At 46.9% G+C, this 26,046-nt stretch overlaps 1 protein-coding gene and 1 pseudogene across 1 annotated transcript; one reads left to right on the top strand and one right to left on the bottom strand.

The window, feature by feature from the left end:
* Nucleotides 1-4,461: 4,461 nt before the first annotated feature.
* On the bottom strand, nt 4,462-5,961 carry LOC142844157 (sperm motility kinase-like). The gene has a single exon (XM_075962449.1). The coding sequence runs from the start codon at nt 5,959-5,961 to the stop codon at nt 4,462-4,464; it is 1,500 nt and encodes a 499-aa protein (XP_075818564.1).
* Nucleotides 5,962-6,037: 76 nt separating this feature from the next.
* Nucleotides 6,038-18,096, top strand: LOC142844156 (ribonucleoprotein PTB-binding 1 pseudogene; annotated as a pseudogene).
* The last annotated feature ends 7,950 nt before the right edge of the window (nt 18,097-26,046 follow it).

Raw genomic sequence — 26,046 nt, 5'->3', positions numbered from 1 at the left:
TCTTTTGATTCACAAGGAATACGTGGTTGGAATGGGCTGCTATGTCACTGTTTTCTCAGATTGGGGCATTAAGATTTGGGGGTAGGTGCTGTTGGTTTTTCAAAAAGAGTGGCATTCCTTCTAGACGGGCCTCCAACTTTCTGTGTTGGAAGAAGGCCTTGACTCTCTGATCCTCCTGTGTCTTCCCCCCAATACCGGGATTCACGGCATGCTCCACCTGGTTTCATTTTATGCTAAAGAAGCCAGGCCCAGAGCCAGTGTGTATGCTAGGCAAAGTGAGCATTAGTCCTTTGTTCACTTTCTGTGTTTTAGACAGAGAGCCACCAAAGCCTAGCCTACTGTTCCTCATGGAGGCCAGGCTGGCCTTGAATTTATGGCTAGTCACTAGACTAAACCTCTAGAGTCCTGGGATTATAGGCATACACCTTCACTCTAGCTCTATCATCTAGTTTTAAGACAAATCCACAAACTCCCTAGAACTGTCTAAATGTGAGGGATAGGAGATTGCCCCAAGGGGTGAGGTGACTAAACCTTCAAGCAGTGGGGGTGAGGCTCCATCTTCCTAGTTTAATCAGCCTGAGGTCGGGACATGGGCTGGTTAGGGCTGGTGACTTCCATTTTGTTTCATGCTGGTGCATAGGGAGTTAGTTGCGGGCGACTCGAGGGCTTCTGGTCAGAACATACCTTCAACGCTGCCTGGATACACAGGGGAGAGTCTGGGGACTCTGAGATGATACATGACTGGGACAGCCTGCTCTTCCTCCCCCACAAAGAACACAGCTCACTAGCTTCAGAAGAAGAGTGGCGTCCAGCTACACCCCTTGTGTGTGCAACTTCTAAAGACTCTCCGTCAGAAAAACAGGTCATCTAGAAAGGCTAAAAGAGAGACAGAGAGAGAGAGGGAGAGAGAGAGAGAGAGAGAGAGAGAGAGAGAGAGAGAGAGAGAGAGAGAGAGAAAGAGAGGGGAGAGAGAAATCAGGGTCAATGTGTAAGATCTTCAGTTCCATCAGGAGGTATTTCTCAGCTACAGAGAGAAATACCTAGTCTGAGGCTAGCCTGCCTGAGTTCTAGGTGTGACTCAGTTAGGGTAACTCTTCCTCACCAAGCAGAAACATGGGTTTGGTTTTCAGAACCAAAAAACCAGGCTTAGTGTGGAATTCCTGTAATCCCTACATTTGTACGCAGAGGCAGAAGGATTAAAATATGAAGGATATCCATCCCTACATAGATGATTTAAAAAGTAAAACTTCTAAAATACACTGAGACAAGTTACATACCTATACCACCTACACTCAGTTGGCTGAGGGCAGGAGGATCGACGGTCCTTGGCAGCCGGGACTACATACAGTAAACCGGAGTCCAAACAAGAGGAGAGAAAAAGAAAGGATTCTTCGTTAGAAGGAACCAATAGATATGACACTGTGGGGTTTAAGAGTCATATGCTTTTGCAAAGAAAATAGACGACCATGAGTACAAGGTACCGACAGTCGGCAGTGAGGGGGAACAGACAAGGACAGGGTTGAAGAACTCTACAAAAGGCAAGTGAGTCTTCCTCCCACCTCTCTTGACGATGCCAGCAAGGTGGCTTCTCCAGCTTGAGGGCTGCCAGTAAGGACCCTGCATCACCACCTCTTGCCATCCAGTTTGCCCTTAACAGTCTTAGAGCCAGAGAGGGGCACATGCCACCCATTGCGGCTGAGGAAAGAAAGGGAGAAAGCAGAGGCTGGCTAAGATCCTTTGCAAAGCGGGAGGCCGGGGCTAGAAGCAGCTTTTCTAGGCTAGGGTGCTAAACACTGAGTTTGGTCTCAACTAACTTCTGTTGTGTGGGGCTTGGGTGAGGCCTAGAACTCCTGATCAGCATGCATCACCTCCCAGGTACTGAAAACAGACACGTGCCACCGTTCCTGGCTTGCTTGCTTCGTTTTTTAATATTTGCTTTTCAAAACAGGGCTTCTCTGTGTAGCCCTGGCTGTCCTGGAACTCACTCTGTAGACCAGGCTGGGAGGGAACTCGGAGATCCACCCACCCTTGCCTCCCATGTGCTGCACCATCACGACCTGGCTTTACCCGGCTCCTGACTGTTTCTTGAGACAGACCCTCTGTGTGTGATGCTAGCTTGGTATTCCCTATCTCATGCTGGCCGCGAAGCCTACCATTTCCATGCCTCAGTCTCCTGAGTGCTGACATTAAATCTAATCCCCATCGTTAATGGCTAAGTAATGTTTAAGGCAGGCGAGCGAGGGACGAGGCTCAGATATGGAGTTTGTGCCTAGTATGAATGGGCCCTGGATTTCATCACCAGCATTGTATAATATTGGGCTCGGTAGCTGCCATTGGGAGGTAGAAGCAGAAAGATCCGAGTTTAACTGCTGCATAGGATGGTAAGATTCTCCAAAACAAAGCCAGGCAGTGGTGGCTGTGCTCGCCTTCAGTGCTAGCACTCGGGAGGCAGGTGATTTCAGGGCCAGCCTGGTCTAAAAGAGCTAGTTCCAGGACAGCAGGACAGACTCCAAAGCTACAGAGAAACCCTGTCATGAAAAAGAAACAAACAAACAAACAAATTAAAAATGATTCTCCAAAACAAAAGAACATGTGACACCCACTTGTAGTTCCAGACTCAAGAAACTGAGGCTAGACGATGCTGGGACTTAAGAAACCAGCCTGGGTTGGACAGAATGTGGCTGATTCCCCGAGTTATTAGAAATGCTGTCTACAGTTCTAGGTTCACAGTGTGGGGTGGGTTCAGTTTCCAGTGTGTGTGTGGGGGGTGATACTCCCAGTGGGTGGGGTGAGAGTGACCACTCACCACTGTGGGGCAAAGTCTGGAGGGGCTCGGATAAGCCACACTTCTGTATCTTGAAACCGCAGCGCTCCAAGGAGAAACGAGGGGGATCCGAGTCTGGAGATATCGCCATAAAATTTGGGGGGGCAGGAGAACAGAGTGACACCAGAGGCCGGGGTATCCGCCATCACAACGACCTGCGCTGAATGCTGGGACACATTCTTGAATATAGAAGATACCCAGGATGGTTCTAATGAGGAAGACAGCTGGAGAGATGGACCACCACACCAGTCGCACAGTCTTCTCTGGGTCTCTTGCTGTCACAGTTTGGCAAGGTCTAGGCAGAAAAAACACGAGATGAGATTTTACCAATGTGACTGTGGCATGGATGAGGCAGCTTCCCGGAAGCACACCCCACCCACCTCCAAAAGAAGTGGAAAAGCCTGCTCACCTTTAAAAGGCTGGGAAAAACAGAAGCCTTCTTAAAGAATTTCACTGGCCAGTGCAGATTCAGGCAGACTCAGGCAAGTTGGAGGCAGGAGGCACAGCAGGATGCTGACCCCTCATTAGGTTTTCAGGTTTAACTCTGACACCTACCAGTCCCTCAGGGTGTGGCACATGGTGTTAAGTGCAGGAGCTAGTTGTCACTGATGAGAATGGTGGCCTTGAAGGAACAAGCAGGCAGAGGCAGGAGGTGAGTAGCTGGAAGGCAGAATTGGTGGAGAGGGGGACTCTGCTGCCCTGGGGTCACTCACTCCCCAGCTCAGATTTTCCCAAGCTTTGGGTCTGAGGACTCAAGCAATGGAACCTGCTGGAATTACTTGTGGGGATTCCTGCTAAAGGTTCTTGCGGGAGCCTACCCTCTAGAGGAGTCGGTCCTACAGGGCTGCTTGCAGGACACATTCTCAACCTGGCAACCCAACTTAGGCCAGGCTGACTAGGAATACTCTCCTTGGGGGAGAGAAGTCTCACCCTATGGAGAAGACCGTGTTCTCTGCCAAGAAATGGGGCAAAGGTCAGTCACTACCCAGAGCACCACTTCTGATGTTCCCGCAGGCATGGGGAGAGGGCAAGGCACTATTGTTCCACAAGACAGCCTAGGGCACCTTTGCACCTCAGTCCTCCACACTGAGCTAGACCCTGTGGGAAGCCTACCCTTCCTGCCTGGGATTTTACCTGGAGAGATAGATGTTCTCTGGAGTGGACAGCTCTTCCTCTGCAGGAGGGGCCTGTGGCCAGATGGTGTCCTGGGCATCTGGCATGGGTCCCCAGAGTGGCTGTCTGAATCTCATCCAGACCGATCCCCAACCCGTGGCTCAGAAGCCATGGAGCTGGGGCTCGACCTCTTCGGGGCTTCAGAGAGAAAGGCACAGGAAGGAGACTCTTAGTGACTTCAAAACACACAAGACTTAGTGCACTGCCCAGCAGCGCCCAAGTACCCGACATGTTCCTCCAAGGAATCTTTGCCTCCTTTGGCCTTGCCCCCACCTCTCCCTGCTTGGCTCAGCATCTCTGCTGTCCCCCTGTTGCTCAACAAGCCTGAGGTCACACTTCAGGGGACACCTGGTCTTTCTGAAGGGACAGATTGTTATGCTCACAGTGTGCCATAGTGGACACAGGCATCATTTATCACAAAGGACAGGAGGAAAAGTACAAATCAGATGAAGTGAGAAAGGTGCTCACCTGGTTCTGTGGGTGCCTCTAGGATCCCCTGACTGTGGAGCCTGGTTCTCACGGGAGGCATGGTTACTCTCTGCAGGAGGCAGGCAGCAACATAGGTGTCGGAAGCCATTGACAAGGGTTTTCTTGACCCTCTTCCAGCGGTGACGCCTCTGGTTTTGGGAGGAAGCTGGCCCGGCATCCTGGGGCTGACCATGGCTGATGGCCTCTTCCTGTCTGGTGGTCAGCAGTGTGTCCCCAAGGGAGGAGCCTTTGGGGGTTACACGCAGAGTCGTCCCCAGCGAGCTGCAGAGTTTCTCTGCATCATTTGCAGCCTCATTGTGGTCTGCCCCATGAGGGTGGTACAGAGAGCAGGATGTCTGGGCCCTCGCCGTCAGGCTGCCACACAACCCGATCTTCGATGGAGAGAAACTCTTGCTGCTGTCCGGGCTGCTGCTAATGAGGGAATCAGCCACAGGACAGCGCAGGTGGGATAGGTGGGCAAGGCCTGGCTCCATGGGTGTTGTGGGTTTCACCTGGTGATGGCAGCAGTCCCCCCCGGGTGCCTGGTGTTGCAGACTCAGGTATGTGGCCATCGCCTGATCAAATTTTTGGACTTCTAGACACTCAATTATTTCTTCACCTGCCATGGTGCCGACAATGCTAGGGCTCAGGGTGCCTGGGAGACTCTGGATGGATGCCCGTGCCTGGCTGTTCCTGATCATGGGGCGCGTCAGGATTTGACTGATGGTGGGCCTCCTGTTGGGGCCGATCATGAAGATTTCCACGATTACGTTGAAAATATCAAGTGGGACATGATGAGGAACGCTGAAGTTTGCAGCCAAAATTTGCTGCTTCAACCCCATAGAAGAGCTCGCTTGGAACGGAAGGTGCCTGGCCACCATGTAGTAGAGGAGCACGCCTAAGTTCCAAACATCGCTGGCATAGCCATCGTATGGCTCCACTCCGAAGAGTTCCGGGGCACAGTAGGCCAGAGTGCCGCAGAAAGTCTTTAGTTTTGTCCCAGGGACAACTCTGACTGCCAGGCCAAAATCACAGAGCTTGGCATTTCCAGAGGCGTCGATCAAGATGTTATTTGCCTTAATGTCCCTGTGGACGATACAGTTGTCGTGGCAGTACTTCACTGCCTGTACTACCTGTCCAAACAGCCTTCGAGCCTCGCACTCCTGTAAGCCTCCCGGTTTGCGAATCTGACGCAAGAGGTCCCCTTTGGAGGCGTAATCCATTATGAGATACGTCATGTCCCGTGTCTGCACCTCCCGAAGGAACCTGATTATATGCGGATGAACGAGGGATCTCATTATATCAACCTCATTGTGGTTCGGGGCGCAGTCCCCATTCACATTTGCCAGAATCTTCACAGCCACGTAGCTGACAGTGGGCACGTGAAAGGCCAGTTTGATTGTGGCAAAAGTTCCTCGTCCCAGAGTTGTCAGCATTTGATAGATACTGCTAAATGTCTCCTTGTCACAGTAGAGGGTCTCTCTGACCTCCTCCATGGCCAGGTTCTCGCTGAAACACAACGGGAACTTTAAACAAACAGTTTAAATCACACCAATGAGAATGTTTATCACTATGAATTCCTACATTCCAAAGAGAAAAAGAGTCACAGATATTTCAGGCAACCTAACCAGCTACGTAGTGCTCAGGAAGGGAAGGAAGTACCTTCCAAAGCAGTGGACAGCAGAACATAACACAGGTCAGGTTGGCCGGATTCACCCAGAAACTGAGAGAAGAAAACAAAGGGTCGCAGAAGCTACGAGCCACTGATTGGGAAGGAGAATCATCCTCTTACTTGAGCTGAACACTCATTGAGAGACAAGATACTAATAAAATCATATGCATGAGAAGTTGAGGAGACAACAGACACCCTGAAAACAGAGAGTGTCTAGGTGGGGAGATGGCTCAGGAGGTCAGAAGGTTTACTATTCTGGCAGAGGACCTGTGTTTGGTTCTCAGGACCCAGGCCAAGCGGATCAAGTGACTCCAGTTTAGGAGATCCTACACTTCTGCCCTCTGAGGGCATCCAAACACATGCGTGGACGATCTCAAGGGCAAACACAGACACACACACACACACACATCTACACACACACACACACATATGTATACACACAAACACACACTTGAGGTCACCTAAATGTATACTCACATGTACTATATATAATTTTAAAGAGTGATATAAGTCTCTTTGATTAATTTTATTTCTATGACCTGGAAAGACATAAGACGGCAACAGATCCCCTAGGTGCGGCACTTCAAGAAGTTATGTTGTCATGGGATTGCTGTGAGGCAGACCTGGTCTTCTGCGAGAAGAGTCCATGTTCCTAACTACTGGGCTGTTTCTCCAGGCTAACCCATCTCCCAAAGAAATCTGTTTTTGAAAACCCTGAGAGTCCTTCTCATGGACTGGAAAATGTGGATGGAATTGAGAAACTTCTTGATATAAATTCAAGTAAGAAGACATGATGAAGAACAAGATTGAAATATTTATGAGGAAGGAAACTGCATAGGAAAGCCCAGGAGCAGGCAAACCTACTGATGAATCCTCCCAATCTCTTGAAAACAAATGTCAGTGTTCCTCAATACTCCATAAAATAGAAAGGTCCTTAGTAGTTCCAAACTCATTCATGCCCAAACCAGGAAAACACAATGAAGAATAATAGAGGCTATTTCCATGATGAACATAGATGTAAAGTCCTTAATAATACTACTTAATACTTTTCACCAAATTCACATAAGTCAGGCCATACTTCACGGTTAAAATATGCTCCCAAGGATCCTTGCAAGGATAGCTCTACGCATTTAGCCTGACAACACAACACTGAAACAGAATTAAGGGCAAGAGTGCCACAGTCATACAGAAGGACGGCCACAGAGAAGGATGAAACTGTGGGGCTCTCAAGAACATGGTTGTCACCAGAGAAGATCGCTCTACATGGGAAAAGCCAGTCCTTCAAATGTGTCACTTTTCTTCTCTCATATGTGGAACTTGGGAGCAGGAGGAGGTCCTCAACATAAGAGGAGGCTCCTAGGAATGTGGAGGAGGTCGTGTGAGAAGAAAGCATAGCAGCGTGGGTTAATCACATGATCAAGTGCTCAGAATGCATTAGAGATGTTCCTGCGATTGCCAGGACTAAATTGTTCCTATGATATGGTACGCCATAACAAGGAAAGGCTTGAAATGAGAAAAGAGAAAGGAACCAAAGAACACATAACAAAAGTAAATGAAGAAGTAAAACTAAAGAAAGAGGTTCTGGAGAGATGAGTTAGTGTTTAACAGCACCTCCTGCTTTTTCAGAGACCCCTGGTTCGAGGCCCAACACACATGGTGCTCACAATCAATTGTTATTCGAGTTCTAGCTAATCTGTCTTCTTCTTGTGACCTCCACAGGTGCGAGGCTCTTGGTACACACAAAGAAAGAAAACAATATACTCATACACATAAAATAATAATATGAAAAGTTATGCCCCAAGATGCACAACTTAAATATAAAAACTACCGGGCTGCGGTGGCACATGCCCTTAATCCCAACACTCAGAAGGCAAAGCAGGTAATCTTTTAGCTTGAGGCCAGCCATATCTACAGACTGAGTTCCAGGAAGGCCATACACAGAGTTATTCTGTTACACAGAGAATTTCTGTCTTGAATTCTCCTCCCATACACTCACACAATAACCAGAGTAAAAAAAAAAACATGAAAAAGTAAGCTCATAAATCAAGCCAGAAAATGAATAAATACACAGACAACAAAAAAACAACAACAACAACAATCAAAGGCAACAAAGCTGGAGGGAAACTTACTATGTTGGAGTCCAGCAGCTCTTGAAAGTCCAAATAGTCTCTTTCACCAGCACAGAGCTCCAACCACTTTCCACCTCACGAACCCGCTTGCACTGTAAGGAGAGGAGGCAACCTCAGCCAGTGATGTGATGGCACAGGCGCTGGCATTGTGAGGTCATAGCAAGAAAAGGACAAATGGTGGCTTTTCACAGCTCACGGGTTTTCTTCCCCTTCTGTCACCAAGTACAGAACGACTGAGTGAAAAAATAAGAACATGAAGGGACTTGAGAGGGGTGGGCAGGAAGCAATGAGATCAGGAGAATGTGGCTTTTCCCATCTCTCCTCTCGAAGAGGCCGCTTCTGCCTTGCTCCATTCTCCCTACTACTCCTCTTCCCTTTTCTGTTTCTGTCTCTCTCTGCCTCTCTGCTCCTCTCCTCTTTCCCCTTCCCTCCATATCCACTAAATAAATATCCAACCTCACTCTGCAAGGCGTGTCTATCCATCTGTCTCAACAAACTGAAATGAAGGGAAGAAAAGAAAAGACAAACAAAGAAACTCAGGGAGTGGAGTGGGCAACAAGTTGACAAGAATTAGCCAAGGAAGAACAAACCAGCCAGCAATATAGGAAGAGAGGGATGCACAGGATTGTGTAGGGAGGCACTTAGCTATTCGGGGTCTTTTTAGTTTGGGATGAGTGAAAAGATGCTTTTCTTGCTGGGTCTCTGTCCAAATAGGAAAGTAGATTCGTTGCTTCTTGGCTTCTCTGAGCTAGCAGGTTAGCACCCCAACATCTGACTCCCAAGGTTTTTTTTTTTTTGCATATTTTTCGAGACAGGGTTTTTCCGTAGCTTTTGGTTCCTGTCCTAGAACTAGCTGTTGTAGACCAGGCTGCCTGAAACTCACAGAGATCCACCTACCTCTGCCTCCCAAGTGCTGGGATTAAAGAGTGCGCCACCACCGCCCGACTCTGACTCCCAAGACTTTATTGGTAAATAGAAGAAAAGGGCTTAGTTAAAACTTACATTTGGTGATTGTGGCCAAGCTGGTAACAGCGGGACCAGAAATCCCGCTAGGCCTCAGCCTATGTGGTGAGGTGTTGATTGTCAGGCCCTGGGGAGAAGATAGTAATTAAAATCAGGTAGATTCAGGTTAGGCCATTAAACTGACAGAAAAACATGAAAAGTCTCATAAAGGTGAACACTTGGCTTTTTTTTTATTGGTTTGTCAGGACAGGTTCTCTGTTTAACAATCATGGCTGTCCCTGAACTAGCTCTGTAGACCAGGCTGGCCTCAAAGTCACAGAGGTTCAGCTGCCTCTGCCTACCGATTGCTGGGATTAAAGGCATGCACCGCTGTGGCCCGGCACATGGCAATTATTAAAGCTAGGAAAGTTGAGGCAGGAGGACCAGCAGTTCAGGTCATCTTTGGCTACACAGTGCTCTTGAGGCCAGCCTGTAGTACAGGAGACACTCTCTCACCAAACAAAAAAGCAAAAGCAAACAGAAGGGAAACGAATGCATTTGTCTTGTACATGATTGAGGATCCCAGTGCTTCAAAAGTAACCTTGGCTGTGAGACACAGGGCACGGACTGATAGAGATATGAATAATTTGCATTTTTGTGGATTTTAAGGTCAATTTTGTTATATGTATATGTATTTCTAATCTTGATTAAGGTATTGTGATTGTGTAGTTCATTTAAAAATGTAATGTATATATGTTGTTAATGGATAATCATCAATAATAGTCAAATTTGTAGTCATGTTAGATAGATTTCCTAGATATATAGAGATAGATTTCAATTAGATAGACATTCTTCATATCTTTCAAAGACTGCAGAATATGGCATTTGATGTTTTAATAACTTAGGGCTTTTCATGACAATGAGACACATCTGCTCCTGGCAGCACCAATCTACTTCAAGAGGAAGATGGGCATCGAAGAGACTCCTCATGGAGTTTGATAGCCATTTCGGCAAGAAACTGCTCTTGCCTGGACTGTTGCATAAACTGGACTGGCCACAAAGAACCCGCAGAAAGAGGACTGCTGAACTTGCCTAAAGGTGATATGATCTTTCTGGGTTCCTGATTCATGAAAGAGTCTGTGAGACATTCTGCAGGACACAACAGATTGTGACTAAACTGCCTTTGAAATTTCCTGCTTCATGGAAATGGCACTGGATACTATGGGCCTGTAGGCCGAAGATGGATGCCCCAATGGTACAGAGGAACTTTGGGTGACTGTCCAGGCAGCGAGATGTCTCTGTGATTTCTAGAGTTTTGTAAGTTGTTTACTTCTCATTTACTTAGGTAATATTATATGCTTCTGGAGTCTTTGATGGAGTTGAAGAATAGATAGATAGTTATAGTTTTCCTCAGTTATGATAAAGGATAAAATAGATATCGTAACTGTAATTCTTGCTTGATAACAGTTTTGTTATATGTAATCTTACTATGTTAAAGTGAAAGCCTTTCTTTTTTGTTTAAACAGAAAAAGCGGAAATGATGGGGGAGAGTCTTCTGTTTTGTGTTAATTTCATTGGTTAAATAAAGAGACTGCCTTGGCCCTTTAATAGAACAGGATATTACGTAGGCGGAGTAAACAGAACAGAATGCTGGGAGCTAGAAGCTGAGTCAAGTAGTCACCATGATTCTCCCACTCCAGACAGACGCAGGTTAAGATCTTTCCTGGTAAGGCACTTTTGGTGTTACACAGATTATTAGAAATGGGTTAGATCAATATGTAAGAGCTAGCCAATAAGAGGCTGGAACTAATGGGCCAGTCAGTGTTTAAAAGAATACAGTTTCTGTGTAATTATTTCAGGCACAGCTAGCCGGGTGGCAGGAAGCGGCCCGCCGCTCCTCATCACAATGGACACAAGTGTGTCATGAGTGTGACATCAACACCTGAGGTGGGAGGGTGGCACTCAGCCTTTTTGTGTTCTTGAAGCTATGCTGCCTTCACCTCACCTAAGTAATCAACAGATTTACCCTTTAAATGGACCTCACAGGACCCACGCAGAACCAGCTATGGGGCATAAGCCAAAGAAACTGGATGGAAGTTTACGAAAGTTCAAGCAGGACGTTCCTTCTCTGTCAATAGAACGTTCACACCCCTAGGGCATCGTATGTACAAACATTACACACTTAGTTACTGGCTAGCAGCTCTCTGTGAGGTCCAGGCCAGCCTGGTCTACAAACCAAGGTCCATAACAGCCAGAGCCACACTGAGAGGCTCCCTGTCTGGAAAAATAAAGAAAAGATGAGATGAAAGAGTTTTCCTCTAGCCCAGGCTTGTGATAATCAAATAAAGGCAGTCCTTGTCAACAAAATGTCCCCCTGTTTTTTCCAAAAGGACAGGTATTTGGGGTGGGTCTCTGGAGTGCTGGGCAGAACATCCCAGCACTAGGTAGTTTTGTTCTAGACCGTGTTCCTTGAGGTCTCTGGCCAGCAGAACTGATCCTTTGCTTCCAAATGATTATTGCCCCCACACCGTGCCTGATAACACATGAGCTTTAGTACTGCAATCACCCTGCCCCCTGATAGAAAATGAAAACGTCCCACATAAGGCCAGTTTCAGGCACACAGAAGGATAGAAGATGGTGGAGGGACCTGGTGTGCTATGTCCCACCAAGGGAAGTTCCTCTCTTCCTCAAAGAACAGGTTCTTTCAGACTTTCACTTTTTCTGTTCTTGAATCCCCTGTTCCATCATTAGCATCACAAATGGGATCTAACTCTTACCTCTGGCCCTCTCCAGCCCTGACTTTGAACTGCCAGAAAGATTCTAAGATAACCAATTTGGAGGAGGTTTTCTGCTAGAGCACAGGCAGACATCCATCTGTGCCCTTCCTTAGGACACCATCCAGTGTGCCTGTCAGTCCTCTGGACAGGAGTCCACATGACTTGGCCTGGACTCGAAAGTACCTGACTGAGTTATTAAGTGAGAACACCAAGGGACTTGAAAAGGGTGGGCAGGAGGCAGTGAGATCAGGGGAATGTGGTCAAAGCTTTCCATGTGCGTGTAGATCAATGTCGCTGTGAGAATACTCATGTTGTAGAGTCAATGTAAACAGATGTTTTAAAATGGTGAACGAAGGAATGAGCCCAGAGAAAATATTAAAACTAAAGGTTAAAATAGAGTAAACATCTAATTGATGCAGATAATAAAAATTGCCCCAAATTATACCCCAGACCAAGGAAGAAAGAAAGGAAGATATGGTTATTTTCAATCCTGGAAACACAAACCTCTAAACCCCAAATCTGTGACCTTTGAAGGAAACTCACTGTGTTCAGATTCAACAGCTCATGAATATCCACCAAGTGGGACCAGCTCACTTCTATCTAAATCACTCTTTCAACTGAAAATCAGCCTCTCAACTGTAAGGAGAGGAGGCAGCCTCAGCCAGAGCAGTTAAGAAACAGGGTTCTGTCATTGTGAGGTCAGAGCAAGAAATGGACCAATGATGGCTTAGCTTAGATCACTGGTTTTCTTCACATTCTGTCCCTAAGTACAGGAAGGCTGCCCTGGTCAGTTGGCACGTAGGGGCCTGGGGAGGCTGGTTACACCCAGTTAGCATTCACTATATCTCCCTTTTTTTTGATCGTTTCTGTTCTTTCATTCTTTTGTTCTTTTGGGGACCTGACACCCAGCTCCCAATTAAATTATACACAGTAGCTTCTTCTTACTTACAATGCCTAGCCTTAGCTTGGCTTGTTCCTTTCCAGTTTTTCTTATCTTTGAATTATTTTGTCCACCTTTCCCTCTGGCTCTGGGCTTTTTAGTTTTTTGTTTTTTTTTAAAGCACTCTGTGTATCTTTCTTTGATTATTACTCAGTGTCTGGATAACTGGATAGCTTACCCTAGCATCCTGCTCTCCTTGTTCTCTTGCTCTTTCTCTGTTCCTTCCTCTACGATTTCTCCTTCCATTTATACTCTCTGTGTGACTGACCAACCTATCCTTTCTCCTGCCTTACGTTTGGCCATTAAAATCTTCATTAGCCCACCAGGTGTTTTAGACAGGCAAAGCATCACAGCTTCACAGAGTTAAACAAGTGCAACCTAAACAGAAGTCACACACCTTAAATTAATATTCTACAACACCGCCTGTCCTACCGTTTACTTCTGGGTTTATTTACCAGGTTTTCCCCAACTTTGAAACATGGCCACATGCTAGAGATCAGAGTTCAAACACAGGATCCTTCTTGGGTATTACACATCCAAACCCTAATAGAAACCACTTTAATAATCACAGTAGGTGGAATCGTGTGAATTATAACAGGCTCTGGATGTTGTCCTTCAACGGGTATGGACACTGTATACTTGTTTTCTCTTCCTGTGAAGAAACATCATGACCAAAAACAACTGGAGGAAGGAAGCTTTACTTCCCTTTCACTTTCCTATCAGAAGCTACCATGAGTGGAAGTCAGGGCAGGAAGTCAAGACCAGAACCTCGAGGCAGGAACCAAAGCAGGTACCATGGAGTAAAGCCACTTACTGACTTGCTCTCCTTTCCTCTCTAAGACAGCTTATTTTATAGATACACCCATGACCTCCAACCCAGGGACATCAGACACTGATTGAAATTCCCCATAGACTTACCTATTAGATAGTTAAGTTCCTTCTTCCTCAGATTACTCCAGCGTGTGTCAAGTTGACATTTCCACCTGGCACACACTGACACCCATCTATTAGTGGATGGGGAGCATGGTCCACTTCTCACAGACCCTAACATTCTGTCATGACTTTTGGCTCATGGAACCCATCACATCCATCCTCAAAGCAATCAATTCCTTTTGTAGTAGACTCAGATTGATCAGAGTAACATGGTAGCCTCTGACTGACTGTGGGATGCTGTGGCAATGCTTTGTTTCCCAGGACACTCCAGGGCAAGTGACTAACTTCTACGGGGCTGAGAAGAATAGACTGTGTCACATTTTCTCCATAAACTCCTCATACAATTTCCCACCAGACAGAAAACTAGGACCGCAGCAGGCAGTGGGTTGCTATGTTCAAAGTGATCAGAGGAAAAAAATCCATCAGTGGTCCCAGAATTCACACCCCTGAAAGGGGAGGCACATGTGGTTTCTTCAATAAAACCTGATGTTCTGGGCCAATATTTTAGGGAAAGTAGAGGGGGAAATCCTCCCAAAATAAACCAAATAACCACCAAAATAGTTGAGAATGCAAATGAAAAATTTAGAGCAGACCTCGGAGCTAGGGCAACTCCCAAGTAACTTTTCTGGGTGTTTTTAGACTCCTTTAGCTCTCATGGCTACTTTGATGATTTAAATTCTGTTTTGTGTCTCTGTCTATGTGGATTCTAAACCCTGGTACAGTTGGTGCTGTCTTAGTTCCAGGTCTTTATGATCTCATGCCTCAGAAATACCAGCCATTGCCACCTGCATTAAGCCATCTGCTACTGCTAAGGCTCTCATTGTTGTCACCGTCTGACCTCCAGTCCCTCACTGCCACACCCCACCTTCTCCAAATGTCTCCACTGCCTGTTTGTCCTGCAGTCGAACCCAAGACCAAACCACAAGATCAGCTATCCACTCCCAGCTCTACTTTTTTCAATCATTTATCGTTTTTAGTGAGATATAATTTTCTCCCTTCCCCTCCCATCATCCCCCTCCCCTCTACCCTCTCCTATGACCCCCATGCTCACAGTTTACTCAGGAGTTGTCTTTTCCTACTTGCCATGTCCATTAGATCCCTGTGTGTCACTCTTAGGGTCCTCTTTGTTGTCCAGGTTCTCTGGTTTGTGAATGATTGGCTGGGTTTTCTTTGCTTTATGTCCACTCATGAGGGAGTGCTTATGATATTTGTCTTTCTGGGTCTGGGTTACCTCCTTCAATATGATGCTTTCTACATCCATCCATTTGCCTGCAAATTTCAAGATGTCATTATTTTTTTCTGCTGTGTAGTACTCCATTGTGTAAATGTCCCACATTTTCCTTATCCATTCATCAGTCAAGGGGCATTTAGGTTTTTTCCAGGTTCTGACTATGACAAATAATACTGTTATGAACATAGTTGAGCACATGCCCTTGTGGTATGATTGATCATCCTTTGGAGATATATATATCCAAAAGTGGTATTGCTTGGTCTTGAGGAAGGTTGTTTCCTAATTTTTGGAGAAATCGCCATACTGATGCCCAAAGTGGCTGTATCAGCTTTCATTCCTACCAGCAATGCAGGAGTGTACCATTTACCCCACCATATATCCTCTGCAGAAAATGCTGTCATTGGTGTTTTGATCTTGGCCATTCTGACAGGTGTAAGATATTAGCTCAGAGTTATTTTCATTTGCATTTCTCGGAAGGCTAAGGATGGTGAGCATTTCCTTAAGTGTCTTGCAGCCATTTTAGATTCATCTGTTGAGATTTCTCTGTTTAGGTCTGCATCACATTTTTTACTGGAATATTTGTTCATTTGATGACCAATTTCTTGAGTTCTCTGTATATTTTGGAGAACAGCCCTCTGTCTGATGTGGGGGGGGGGTTTGGTGAAGATCGTTTCCAAATCTGTAGCTTGCCATTTTGTCTTGTTGACCATGCATGTTCTCTGCTTTACAGAAGCTTCTCAGTTTCAGGAGGTCCCGTTTATTAACTGTTGCTCTCGATGTTTGTGCTACTGAGGTTCTATTTAGGAAGTGGTCTCCTGTGTCAATCTGTTCAAGTGTATTTCCCACTTTCTCTTCCATGAGGTTCAGTGTGGTTGGTGTCATGTTGAGATCTTTGATCCTTCTGGATTTGAGCTTTGTGCATGGCGATAGTATGGACCTATTTCATTCCTCGACATATTGATATTCAGTTATGCCAGCACCATTTGTTGAATATGCTTTCTTTTTTCCATTTTATATTTTTACTTCTTTGTCAAATATCAGGTGTTTGTAGGTGTGTGGATTGATATCCATTCTTTGATTCAGTTCCATTGGTCCTCCTGTGTGCTCTTATGGCAATACCAGGCGGTTTCAGTATTGTAGCTCTGTAGTAGAGTTTGAGTCAGGGATTGTGAGGCCTTCAGAAGTTCCTTTATTGTACAGGATTCTTTTGGTTATCCTGGACTTTTTGCTTTTCCATATGAGGTTGAGTGTTGTTCTTTTGAGGTCTGTGAAGAATTTTGCTGGGATTTTGATAGACATGGCTTTGAATCTGTAGATTGGTTTTGGTAAGATTGCCATTTTTACTACGTAAATTTAGCCTACCCAAGAGCATGGGACATCTTTCCATCTTCTAGTGTCTTCTTTAAATTCTTTCTTCAAAGATTTAAAGTTCTTGACTCACTGGCTGCTGCTCAACCTGGAGGCGGAGGCCAAAGAGGAAACTTTGTGGACCGCCTATCGATGAGCATCTGAACAGGAGCTGCTGTCCTTGGGACCAGAAGAGATCCGGAAGCACCTGAAACTTACTGAGTGCCAGTTCCGTAACCGCTGCCATGATACTGACCCGGGGTCTTCCGGGAGACTTGACCAACCAGGAAGTAGGCTATTGTGATCTTCTGAGCGACTATGAACTCAAGGACAGTTGGTGGACAAATACAAAGGGACAGCTTTCGTGACCCTGCTGGAAGGGGAGCAGGGTGAAGCTGCCATCAAGGCTTCCACCAGAGCCGGCTTCGAGAGCCGGAGCTGTCAGTTCAGCTGCAGCCTACAGATGCTCTGTTGTGTGTGGCCAAGCTGCCACCCAGCGTGACACAGGCAGTGTGAGGAGCTGATGTGGCCCTTTGGCAGCCTGGAGCGCTGCTTCGTAGTGTACAGAGAGCGCACAGGCCACTCTAAGGGCTATGGCTTTGCAGAGTACATGATGAACGGCTCGGCTGCCAGGGCAAGGCTGATTTACTGTGCAAACCACTGAGCCCCTAAACACTGTATGTGTATTGCACAGATGCTGGGCCGCTGTCTCCTGCCTTGTTGCACTCCCGGTGCCTCTGTGTGGACCATCTGCCACCTGGCTTCAATGACGTGGATGCCCTGCACCAGGCACTGTCCGCGGTCGATATACCCACCTTCTTTCACCTGCCATGTGGCCAGGGTGGGCAGCTGAGGGGCTTTGCAGTACTGGAGTATGAGACAGCAGAGATGGCAGAGGCTGCAGAACCAGAGGGCAGGTAGCCTGGACCTGGGTGGCAGTCACCTTCGTGTGTCCTTCTGTGCTCCAGGTCCTCCTGGCCGCAGCATGCTGACAGCACTCATTGCTGCCCAGGCCATGGCTCCCAATCGAGGCAAGGGACTCCCGCCTGAGCCAAACGTCCTGCAGCTGTTGGACAATCTGGGCCCATCTACCTCCCTCCAACTGCTGCTCAATCCTCTGCTGCATGAAGTGCCAGTGGCCAGCAGGGCCCTTTGGGTGTGCCCACTCCATGCTACGGCTCAGCGGACCTACCCTGTCCACTGCCCTGCTCCAGTTAGCCCTGCACACCCAGAGTCAGAAGAAACCTGAGATCCTGGGAGACTCCCCTCTGGGTACCTCCAGGCAGGTGCCCAACCTGTCAATTCCCTCCTTGGGAGGTGTCTTCAGATGGTGATGCTGGCTCTGGGACTGAAACCTGCTGAGGGAAGCCACAATCCCTTACTACCACCACTGCTGGGCCCTTCTGGGGAGACCGGGAGCCCATGAGTCTGCATTCCCCAGCATTCCAGCTCACTCCACACCCAACCCTTGTGGGGCTCTGAGGCCCCAGTCTTTGTTAGAGGCCTCCTGAAGGACAATGTGCCCCTGCCAACCACCCCTGGGTTGTCACTGTTGGAGGAGCCCCCAAAGGACTACCGCATCTCCTTGAACCCGTACCTGAATCTACATAGCCTGCTTTCATCCAGCAACCTGGAAGGCAAGGAGACCTGTGGCTGGTGAGCATTGTTTAATTTCCATGTGTTTGTGGGCTCTGGAATTAGCATTGCTGTTGAATTCTAATTTTAAGCCATGGAGATCTGATAAGATGCATGGGGTGTTTCAAATTTTTTGTATCTGTTGAGGTTTGCTTTGTTACCCAGTATGTGCTCAATTTTTGAGAAGGTTCCATGAGGTGCTGAGAAGAAGGTATTTTCTTTTCTGTTTGGATGCAATGTTCTATCGATGTCTGTTGAGTCCATTTGAGTTATCACATCTGCTAGAGCCACTGTCAGCTCTAGATCTGCTCTGGAAGGTGACCTTTGACTCTTGTCAGTGCTTTGACCCTGCTTATCTCTCAGGGGTGATGTGAACAGCCTTCTGGGATGGATGGCTGGGACCAAGCCTGCTTTGGTCTCAAAGTAGAGTGGCCTCACAGCAAAACCTGCCTTCAGTCAGGACCAGAAGGGGTTAATCTTAACAAGCCCTGGCTGGAATCTTCTAGGGTGGTTGCACCACTGTAGAGAATTAGATCCTCAGGAAATACTGGTCTTTGTTGTGATAGTCAATGGGAGGCTCCCCCAAGGGACTGAAATGGCTGAGAGGTCTAGTCACATTTTGGGTCTTTCCTAGTTAGGTTTCCACTGCTGTGATAAACGCCATGACTGATACCAACTCGGGGAGACTGGGGTTTGTTCTTTACTACACTTCACCATCCATCAATGAGGAAAGCTGAGGTTCAAAGCTGGAGGCAGGAACTGAAGCAGAGACCATGGGTGAAGGCTGCTTACTGGCTTTGTCTCTCTGCCTTTCTACCTTCCTTGTACAACAGAACCACCTGTCCCAGGATCACATTATCCACCACAATGAGACCAGGCTCCCCTGCATGAGTTGCCAATTAAGAACATACCCTGTAGTCATGTCTGCAGGCCAATCTGGTGAAGGCAACTCTTTGAGGTTCTGTCTTCCCAGGTGTGTCTACTTAATAACTGAGGCCAATACTGCAAGGTTTTATTTATTTTTAGAGATGATTTCTTGAAACCCAAATTGACCTCAAATTCAATATTTAACTGAGGATGACCTTGAGCTTCTGATCTTCCTGTCTCTGCCTCTCAGGTGTTAGAGTTACAGGCATGTGCCACCGAGGCTGGCTAAGAAATTTTTATTCCTCTTCCCAGATCCATATTATTCCATAATGTAGTGGATCCCATGGTGCATTTAACTGTCCTTACTTTAAACCTTTTCTTTTATTTACGCATCTATTTATTTTTTCAGTAGGGACATCATATGTGCAGGACCTTGGGAAGAACTCAAGTATAGACATGTGCCACCACCCCAGCTTGTGTGTGTGTGTGTATGTATGTAACATGTGTGGTCATGTGTAGGTACATGTACTCAACTAGTGCGTGATGTCTTTACCTCCTTCTCCCTTTTCTTCCCTCAATCAATTATTGATTTTGTTTTTTGTCATTGCTTTGACAGGGTCTTTCTGTAGTCCTGAAACTCCATATATACACTGATCTTGAACCCACAAAGATCTCTTGCTTCTGAGTTCTGGGATTAAAGGCATGTGCTGCCATATTCAACTAATCCTTGTTGTTTTGTTTTGTGGAGCCAGGATCTTACTATACAGTCCAGGCAGGCATGGAACTTGGCATGTAACTCGGGCTGGCTTTGCATTTATAATCCTTCTGTCTGTCTCCCAGCAGGTGAGATTAACGCATAGGGCATCACATGGGTTCTAGGTCCACTTGCTTATTAATCATATAACCCAGGCTAGCCTCCAACTGGGAAATGTTGAGCCAAGGTTGGCCTGAGAGTTCTGATCCTTCTCCTTCAACTTAGAAGAATCAGAAGTTCAAGGTCTAAGTAGAGTAAGGATCATGTCTAAGTGCCGGGATTAAAGCTATGTGTTGCCATGCCCAGCTTGGTACTTTTTCCTTTTATCATCATTTCATTATGTGCTTATTTATGAGTGAATATTCATGGCATGGAGCATATGTGGAAGCCAGAGGACAACCCAAGGGAGTCTGTTCTCACCCCCCACAATGGAGGTCTAGAGGACTGAACTCATCAGGCTTGGTAGCAAGCGCCTTCCCCCACTGAGCTCTTCAAAGTTTCTATATAAAGCCGGATGTGGTAGCACATGGGTGCAATCCTACCACTCAAGAGACAGTGTGTCACTATCTTGTATGGTCTAAATTTGGGGCTTTTTTATTTTATTTTATCTATCTATGTATTTTTGCTTTTTCAAGACATGGTATCTAAGTAGTGATGGAAGCAGTTAGGACTCACTCTGTAGACCAGGCTTGCCTTGAACTCACAGAAATCTGCCTGCCTCTGCCTACCTCCCAAGTCCTTGTGCAACCACCGCCAAGTTATACAATCCAGTTTTAAAACACTTTCTTATTGAGAAGCAACTTCAGACTTTGCAAAGGTTGGAAAGAGGGGCAAGGGAGAAGCCTCGGTCAGTAAAATGCCTGCTGTGTAAGCATGAAGACTGGAGTTCAGATTCCTTCCATCATGTAAAAGCTGGGGACAGTTGGGACAGAAGCTCCTCCCCAGCAGCCTAGCCAGTCAATGAGCTCCAGGTTCAGTGAGAGTCCTTGTGTCAAATGTAAGCTGTGGAGAGAAGAAGAAGACACCCAAAAGATTCCTTCACTCTCATACACGCATGACCACCCGTGCACACAAACATACACACAAGCTAGGCTGCTGCCACATGTCTGAACTCAAAATACTGAGGAAATGGACACAAGAAAATCAAAACCAGCCTCATTCCATAGTGAGATCAAGGCCAGCCTTGACAACATGAAATTCCAAAAAACAAACAAACAAAAAAACCAAAAACACCTGAAAGGCAGAAAACGAAGCACTGTATATTTGGGTGTTGGTGGCACATGCCTTTAATCCCAGCACTCAGGAAGCGGAAGACCAGCCGGGTCTACAAGAACTAGTTCTAGGACTGCCACCAAAGCTACACAGAAACCTTCTCTCAACATACCAAGATGAAGATGAAGAAGAAGAAGAAGAAGGAGGAGGAGGAGGAGGAGGAGGAGGAGGAGGAGGAGGAGGAGGAGGAGACAAAGACGATGAAGAAGAAGAAGAAGAAGCTCTGTATGTACATTTACATTTCCCTAAACATTTACATTTCTAATCACTTATTTTGTATTCCCTGAAACATTCAAACATACGTTATAGACATGGTTCTCCTTGACTGGAATATTGTCTGCAGAGCAGTTTATCAGCCCAATGGCCACAAAGACCGCTCTTACCCTGTAGTTTCTGCTCTGCTGGGGCTCAAACCCAGGGCTGTGGGCATGCAACACAAGCATTCTGCTGTGGAATTCCACCTCCGGCTTTTGTTTTGGGACGGGCTCTTAGGCTGCCATTGAATTTGTGATCCTCCTGCTTGGGCTCCACAGAGCTGGGATTATAGGTATTTATAACTGGCTAGTGCTTTCCTGTTGCTCTGAGAGTCCAAGGGATCATCAGGAAAGGCATGAAAAGGTCTTTCTTCGTAGACCTCCTCTCCAAATCACAGAGATCCACCTGCCTCTGCCTCTCGAGTGCTGGGATTAAAGACATGCATCACCCCTACCCGGCTCTTTCTTTTATGTGGAGACAGAAAAATCTCATAAATCCTAGACTTGTTGAGCTTGCTAATTAGCCAAGGATAATGTCCAATAAATCTCTCTCCCTCCACTACCCCAGTACAAGGACTAGAGCGCACACCATCTCACTTGGCAAAAATTTCTCTCTTTTCAATTTACAGGCAGTAACAGCCATCTTTATTTATTTATTTATTTTGGAGACTATGTAGACCTCGCACTCAAGAGAGCTATCTGACACTGCCTCCTGAATGCTGGGAATAAATGGATGCACCCCTATGTCCAGCCTTCCTTTCGGATTTTTTTTTTTGAGACTTAATTTTGTAGCAAAGGGTGACTTGGAACTAAAGATTACCCTGGGGCCTGTGGATTAGCTCAGTGGGCATGGTAGTTTGAAAGCGAAATGTCTTCTATAAATTCATGAATGTAAGTGCTCGGTCTCCAATTGGTGGTGAGGTTTCGGGAGATTATGGAACTTGTGGCACAGGAGCCTCTTAGGGGAAGTATGTCACTGTGGGTGGGCTTAGAGAACTTAAAGCCTTGCCCTCTTTACTTACAGATAACTCTCCCTCTCTGCTTCCTGTGTGTTAGAGATGTGATTTCTCAGACAACAGGCCCTGTATCCAAACAACCAAAAGCTAGATCATTTAACAATGTCATTTTATTTCCAACATAGAAACATATATTGCCATGATTGGGGAAGAAGCAGGGGTTAGCGCCAGTAGAATCGATCAAGGTGGCCTTCTTTTCTCCCTAGTGCAGGGTCTTGGCTTCTGAGAGGCGTCTAGTCCTGTGCTGCAGAGAGGTGAGACATCCAGGTGACCCACAGTGCTAACAAAGCTGGGATCACCTTGTCAGCCCACCAACTCAATTCTACCCAGCAGTAATAAGATACCCCAGCGCTTGGCTTGCTGGGCTCTGCAAACCATCTAGCATCCAGAGAGGACCACCCAGTGTTCTCAGCAGCAGCATCCTGTCTCGTTCTCCTAGGTCTGGCCAGCAGGATGCTCCTGCAGAGGAGGTCAGATCTTCTACCTGCTTCTTCAACTAACTTTGTACTTCTTCCTCTTTTCCCTTCACCTTGTTTGTTTTTTTTATAGACCGACTTCTGTGGGTAGCCCAGGATTCCTGGGACAGCAAGTTCTGCAGTTGTAGATCAAGCTGACGTCACGGAGATCTGCCTGCCTCTGCCTCCCAACTGCTGGGACTAAAGGTCCACAGCGCCCCAGGCCGACCTTGTGTTTCCTTACACTATTTTGACTTAAGTGTGTGCAGATGCACTCACACACTATATGCTTACACTGTGTACGTGTGCAGCGGTGTCCGTAGACACACACACTTGCAAGCTCAAGGTATGTGTGTGTAGCACAGGTGTTCGGTGTCAGATGTCACTTTCGAGTGCCAGGCACATTGTGTTTTAACACAGGCTTTCTCAAGGCCACTGACGTGGAAATGCATCTGCCTCAAAGGTGGCACACACCCACAATCCTGGCATTCAGGAGTCAGAAGCTGGCACATCTCTGTGAGTTCAAGGCCAGCCTGGTCTAGAGAGGAAGGGCCAAACAGAAAAACCCTGTCTCCAAAACAAAAAAATCACAACAACAGAACAAAAATGGAGATTCACCTGTCTCCATCTCCAGGTGCCGGGGTGGCCAGCTTCAGCAAGCCTGCCGGTCCTTTTCCTTGGATTCTGCACATGAACACATACCAAACAAGGTAACTAGACAGCGTACAGACAGACAGTCATTGTCAGGCTTCTTGTGCTTCTGAATCTCACCCAGGGAGTCGATTTCACACTCTTGCTTAGTGACAATCGTTTCTCTTTATAGATAGCGGGGCCAGGAAGAAGCAGCAATGTAGTTTACGAAATTTCTTCAGGGACAACCCCTGGACAGAACATCTATGACAGCTATTTTGTTCTTTTATTAGGATACTGTAGAAATGGAATGAAGTAAAGAAGGATAGAATCACGTCAGATGGGTACAGAGCAGTGGAAGCTTCCCCCCACCCCACCTCTGAGCACACCCATTCACCCCAGTTTGTGGCAGGAATTGAAGCAGGGACCCCAGGAAACCAGGCTCACTAACACGGAACTGGTACAGAAGTGCCACAAGGGGGCAGCACAACATCAGAGTTTCTGATGTGTGGCAGGGCCAGCAGCCTTCCTGCCTTTCTCATTGGCACAGGTGGGGATCTCCATGTTCCCCAAACCTTCCTGTCAGTGCCTCCCACAGGGCCAGCAGGGAGTACTTACCCAACAGCTCCTCAGTGCTGTGCACAAGGATGAACTCAATTGGCTCAGGACAATTCCAGATGTGAGTCACAGGAAATAGCCCTGCACATCTGGATGCCAAATTTCTTCTCTCTGTCAGAAAGATCTTTTGATTCACAAGGAATACGTGGTTGGAATGGGCTGCTATGTCACTGTTTTCTCAGATTGGGGCATTAAGATTTGGGGGTAGGTGCTGTTGGTTTTTCAAAAAGAGTGGCATTCCTTCTAGACGGGCCTCCAACTTTCTGTGTTGGAAGAAGGCCTTGACTCTCTGATCCTCTTGTGTCTTCCCCCCAATACCGGGATTCACGGCATGCTCCACCTGGTTTCATTTTATGCTAAAGAAGCCAGGCCCAGAGCCAGTGTGTATGCTAGGCACAGTGAGCATTAGTCCTTTGTTCACTTTCTGTGTTTTAGACAGAGAGCCACCAAAGCCTAGCCTACTGTTCCTCATGGAGGCCAGGCTGGCCTTGAATTTATGGCTAGTCACTAGACTAAACCTCTAGAGTCCTGGGATTATAGGCATACACCTTCACCCTAGCTCTATCATCTAGTTTTAAGACAAATCCACAAACTCCCTAGAACTGTCTAAATGTGAGGGATAGGAGATTGCCCCAAGGGGTGAGGTGACTAAACCTTCAAGCAGTGGGGGTGAGGCTCCATCTTCCTAGTTTAATCAGCCTGAGGTCGGGACATGGGCTGGTTAGGGCTGGTGACTTCCATTTTGTTTCACGCAGGTGCATAGGGAGTTAGTTGCGGGCGACTCGAGGGCTTCTGGTCAGAACATACCTTCAACGCTGCCTGGATACACAGGGGAGAGTCTGGGGACTCTGAGATGATACATGACTGGGACAGCCTGCTCTTCCTCCCCCACAAAGAACACAGTTCACTAGCTTCAGAAGAAGAGTGGCGTCCAGCTACACCCCTTGTGTGTGCAACTTCTAAAGACTCTCCGTCAGAAAAACAGGTCATCTAGAAAGGCTAAAAGAGAGAGAGAGAGAGGGAGAGAGAGAGAGAGAGAGAGAGAGAGAGAGAGAGAGAGAGAGAAAGAGAGAAAGAGAGGGGAGAGAGAAATCAGGGTCAATGTGTAAGATCTTCAGTTCCATCAGGAGGTATTTCTCAGCTACAGAGAGAAATACCTAGTCTGAGGCTAGCCTGCCTGAGTTCTAGGTGTGACTCAGTTAGGGTAACTCTTCCTCACCAAGCAGAAACATGGGTTTGGTTTTCAGAACCAAAAAACCAGGCTTGGTGTGGAATTCCTGTAATCCCTACATTTGTACGCAGAGGCAGAAGGATTAAAATATGAAGGATATCCATCCCTACATAGATGATTTAAAAAGTAAAACTTCTAAAATACACTGAGACAAGTTACATACCTATACCACCTACACTCAGTTGGCTGAGGGCAGGAGGATCGACGGTCCTTGGCAGCCGGGACTACATACAGTAAACCGGAGTCCAAACAAGAGGAGAGAAAAAGAAAGGATTCTTCGTTAGAAGGAACCAATAGATATGCCACTGTGGGGTTTAAGAGTCATATGCTTTCGCAAAGAAAATAGACGACCATGAGTACAAGGTACAGACAGTCGGCAGTGAGGGGGAACAGACAAGGACAGGGTTGAAGAACTCTACAAAAGGCAAGTGAGTCTTCCTCCCACCTCTCTTGACGATGCCAGCAAGGTGGCTTCTCCAGCTTGAGGGCTGCCAGTAAGGACCCTGCATCACCACCTCTTGCCATCCAGTTTGCCCTTAACAGTCTTAGAGCCAGAGAGGGGCACATGCCACCCATTGCGGCTGAGGAAAGAAAGGGAGAAAGCAGAGGCTGGCTAGATCCTTTGCAAAGCGGGAGGCCGGGGCTAGAAGCAGCTTTTCTAGGCTAGGGTGCTAAACACTGAGTTTGGTCTCAACTAACTTCTGTTGTGTGGGGCTTGGGTGAGGCCTAGAACTCCTGATCAGCATGCATCACCTCCCAGGTACTGAAAACAGACACGTGCCACCGTTCCTGGCTTGCTTGCTTCGTTTTTTAATATTTGCTTTTCAAAACAGGGCTTCTCTGTGTAGCCCTGGCTGTCCTGGAACGCACTCTGTAGA

This window comes from Microtus pennsylvanicus, chromosome 2 (assembly GCF_037038515.1).
Source record: "Microtus pennsylvanicus isolate mMicPen1 chromosome 2, mMicPen1.hap1, whole genome shotgun sequence".
Classification (NCBI taxonomy): Eukaryota; Metazoa; Chordata; class Mammalia; order Rodentia; family Cricetidae; genus Microtus; species Microtus pennsylvanicus.
This window is presented reverse-complemented; position numbering and strand designations above follow the sequence as displayed.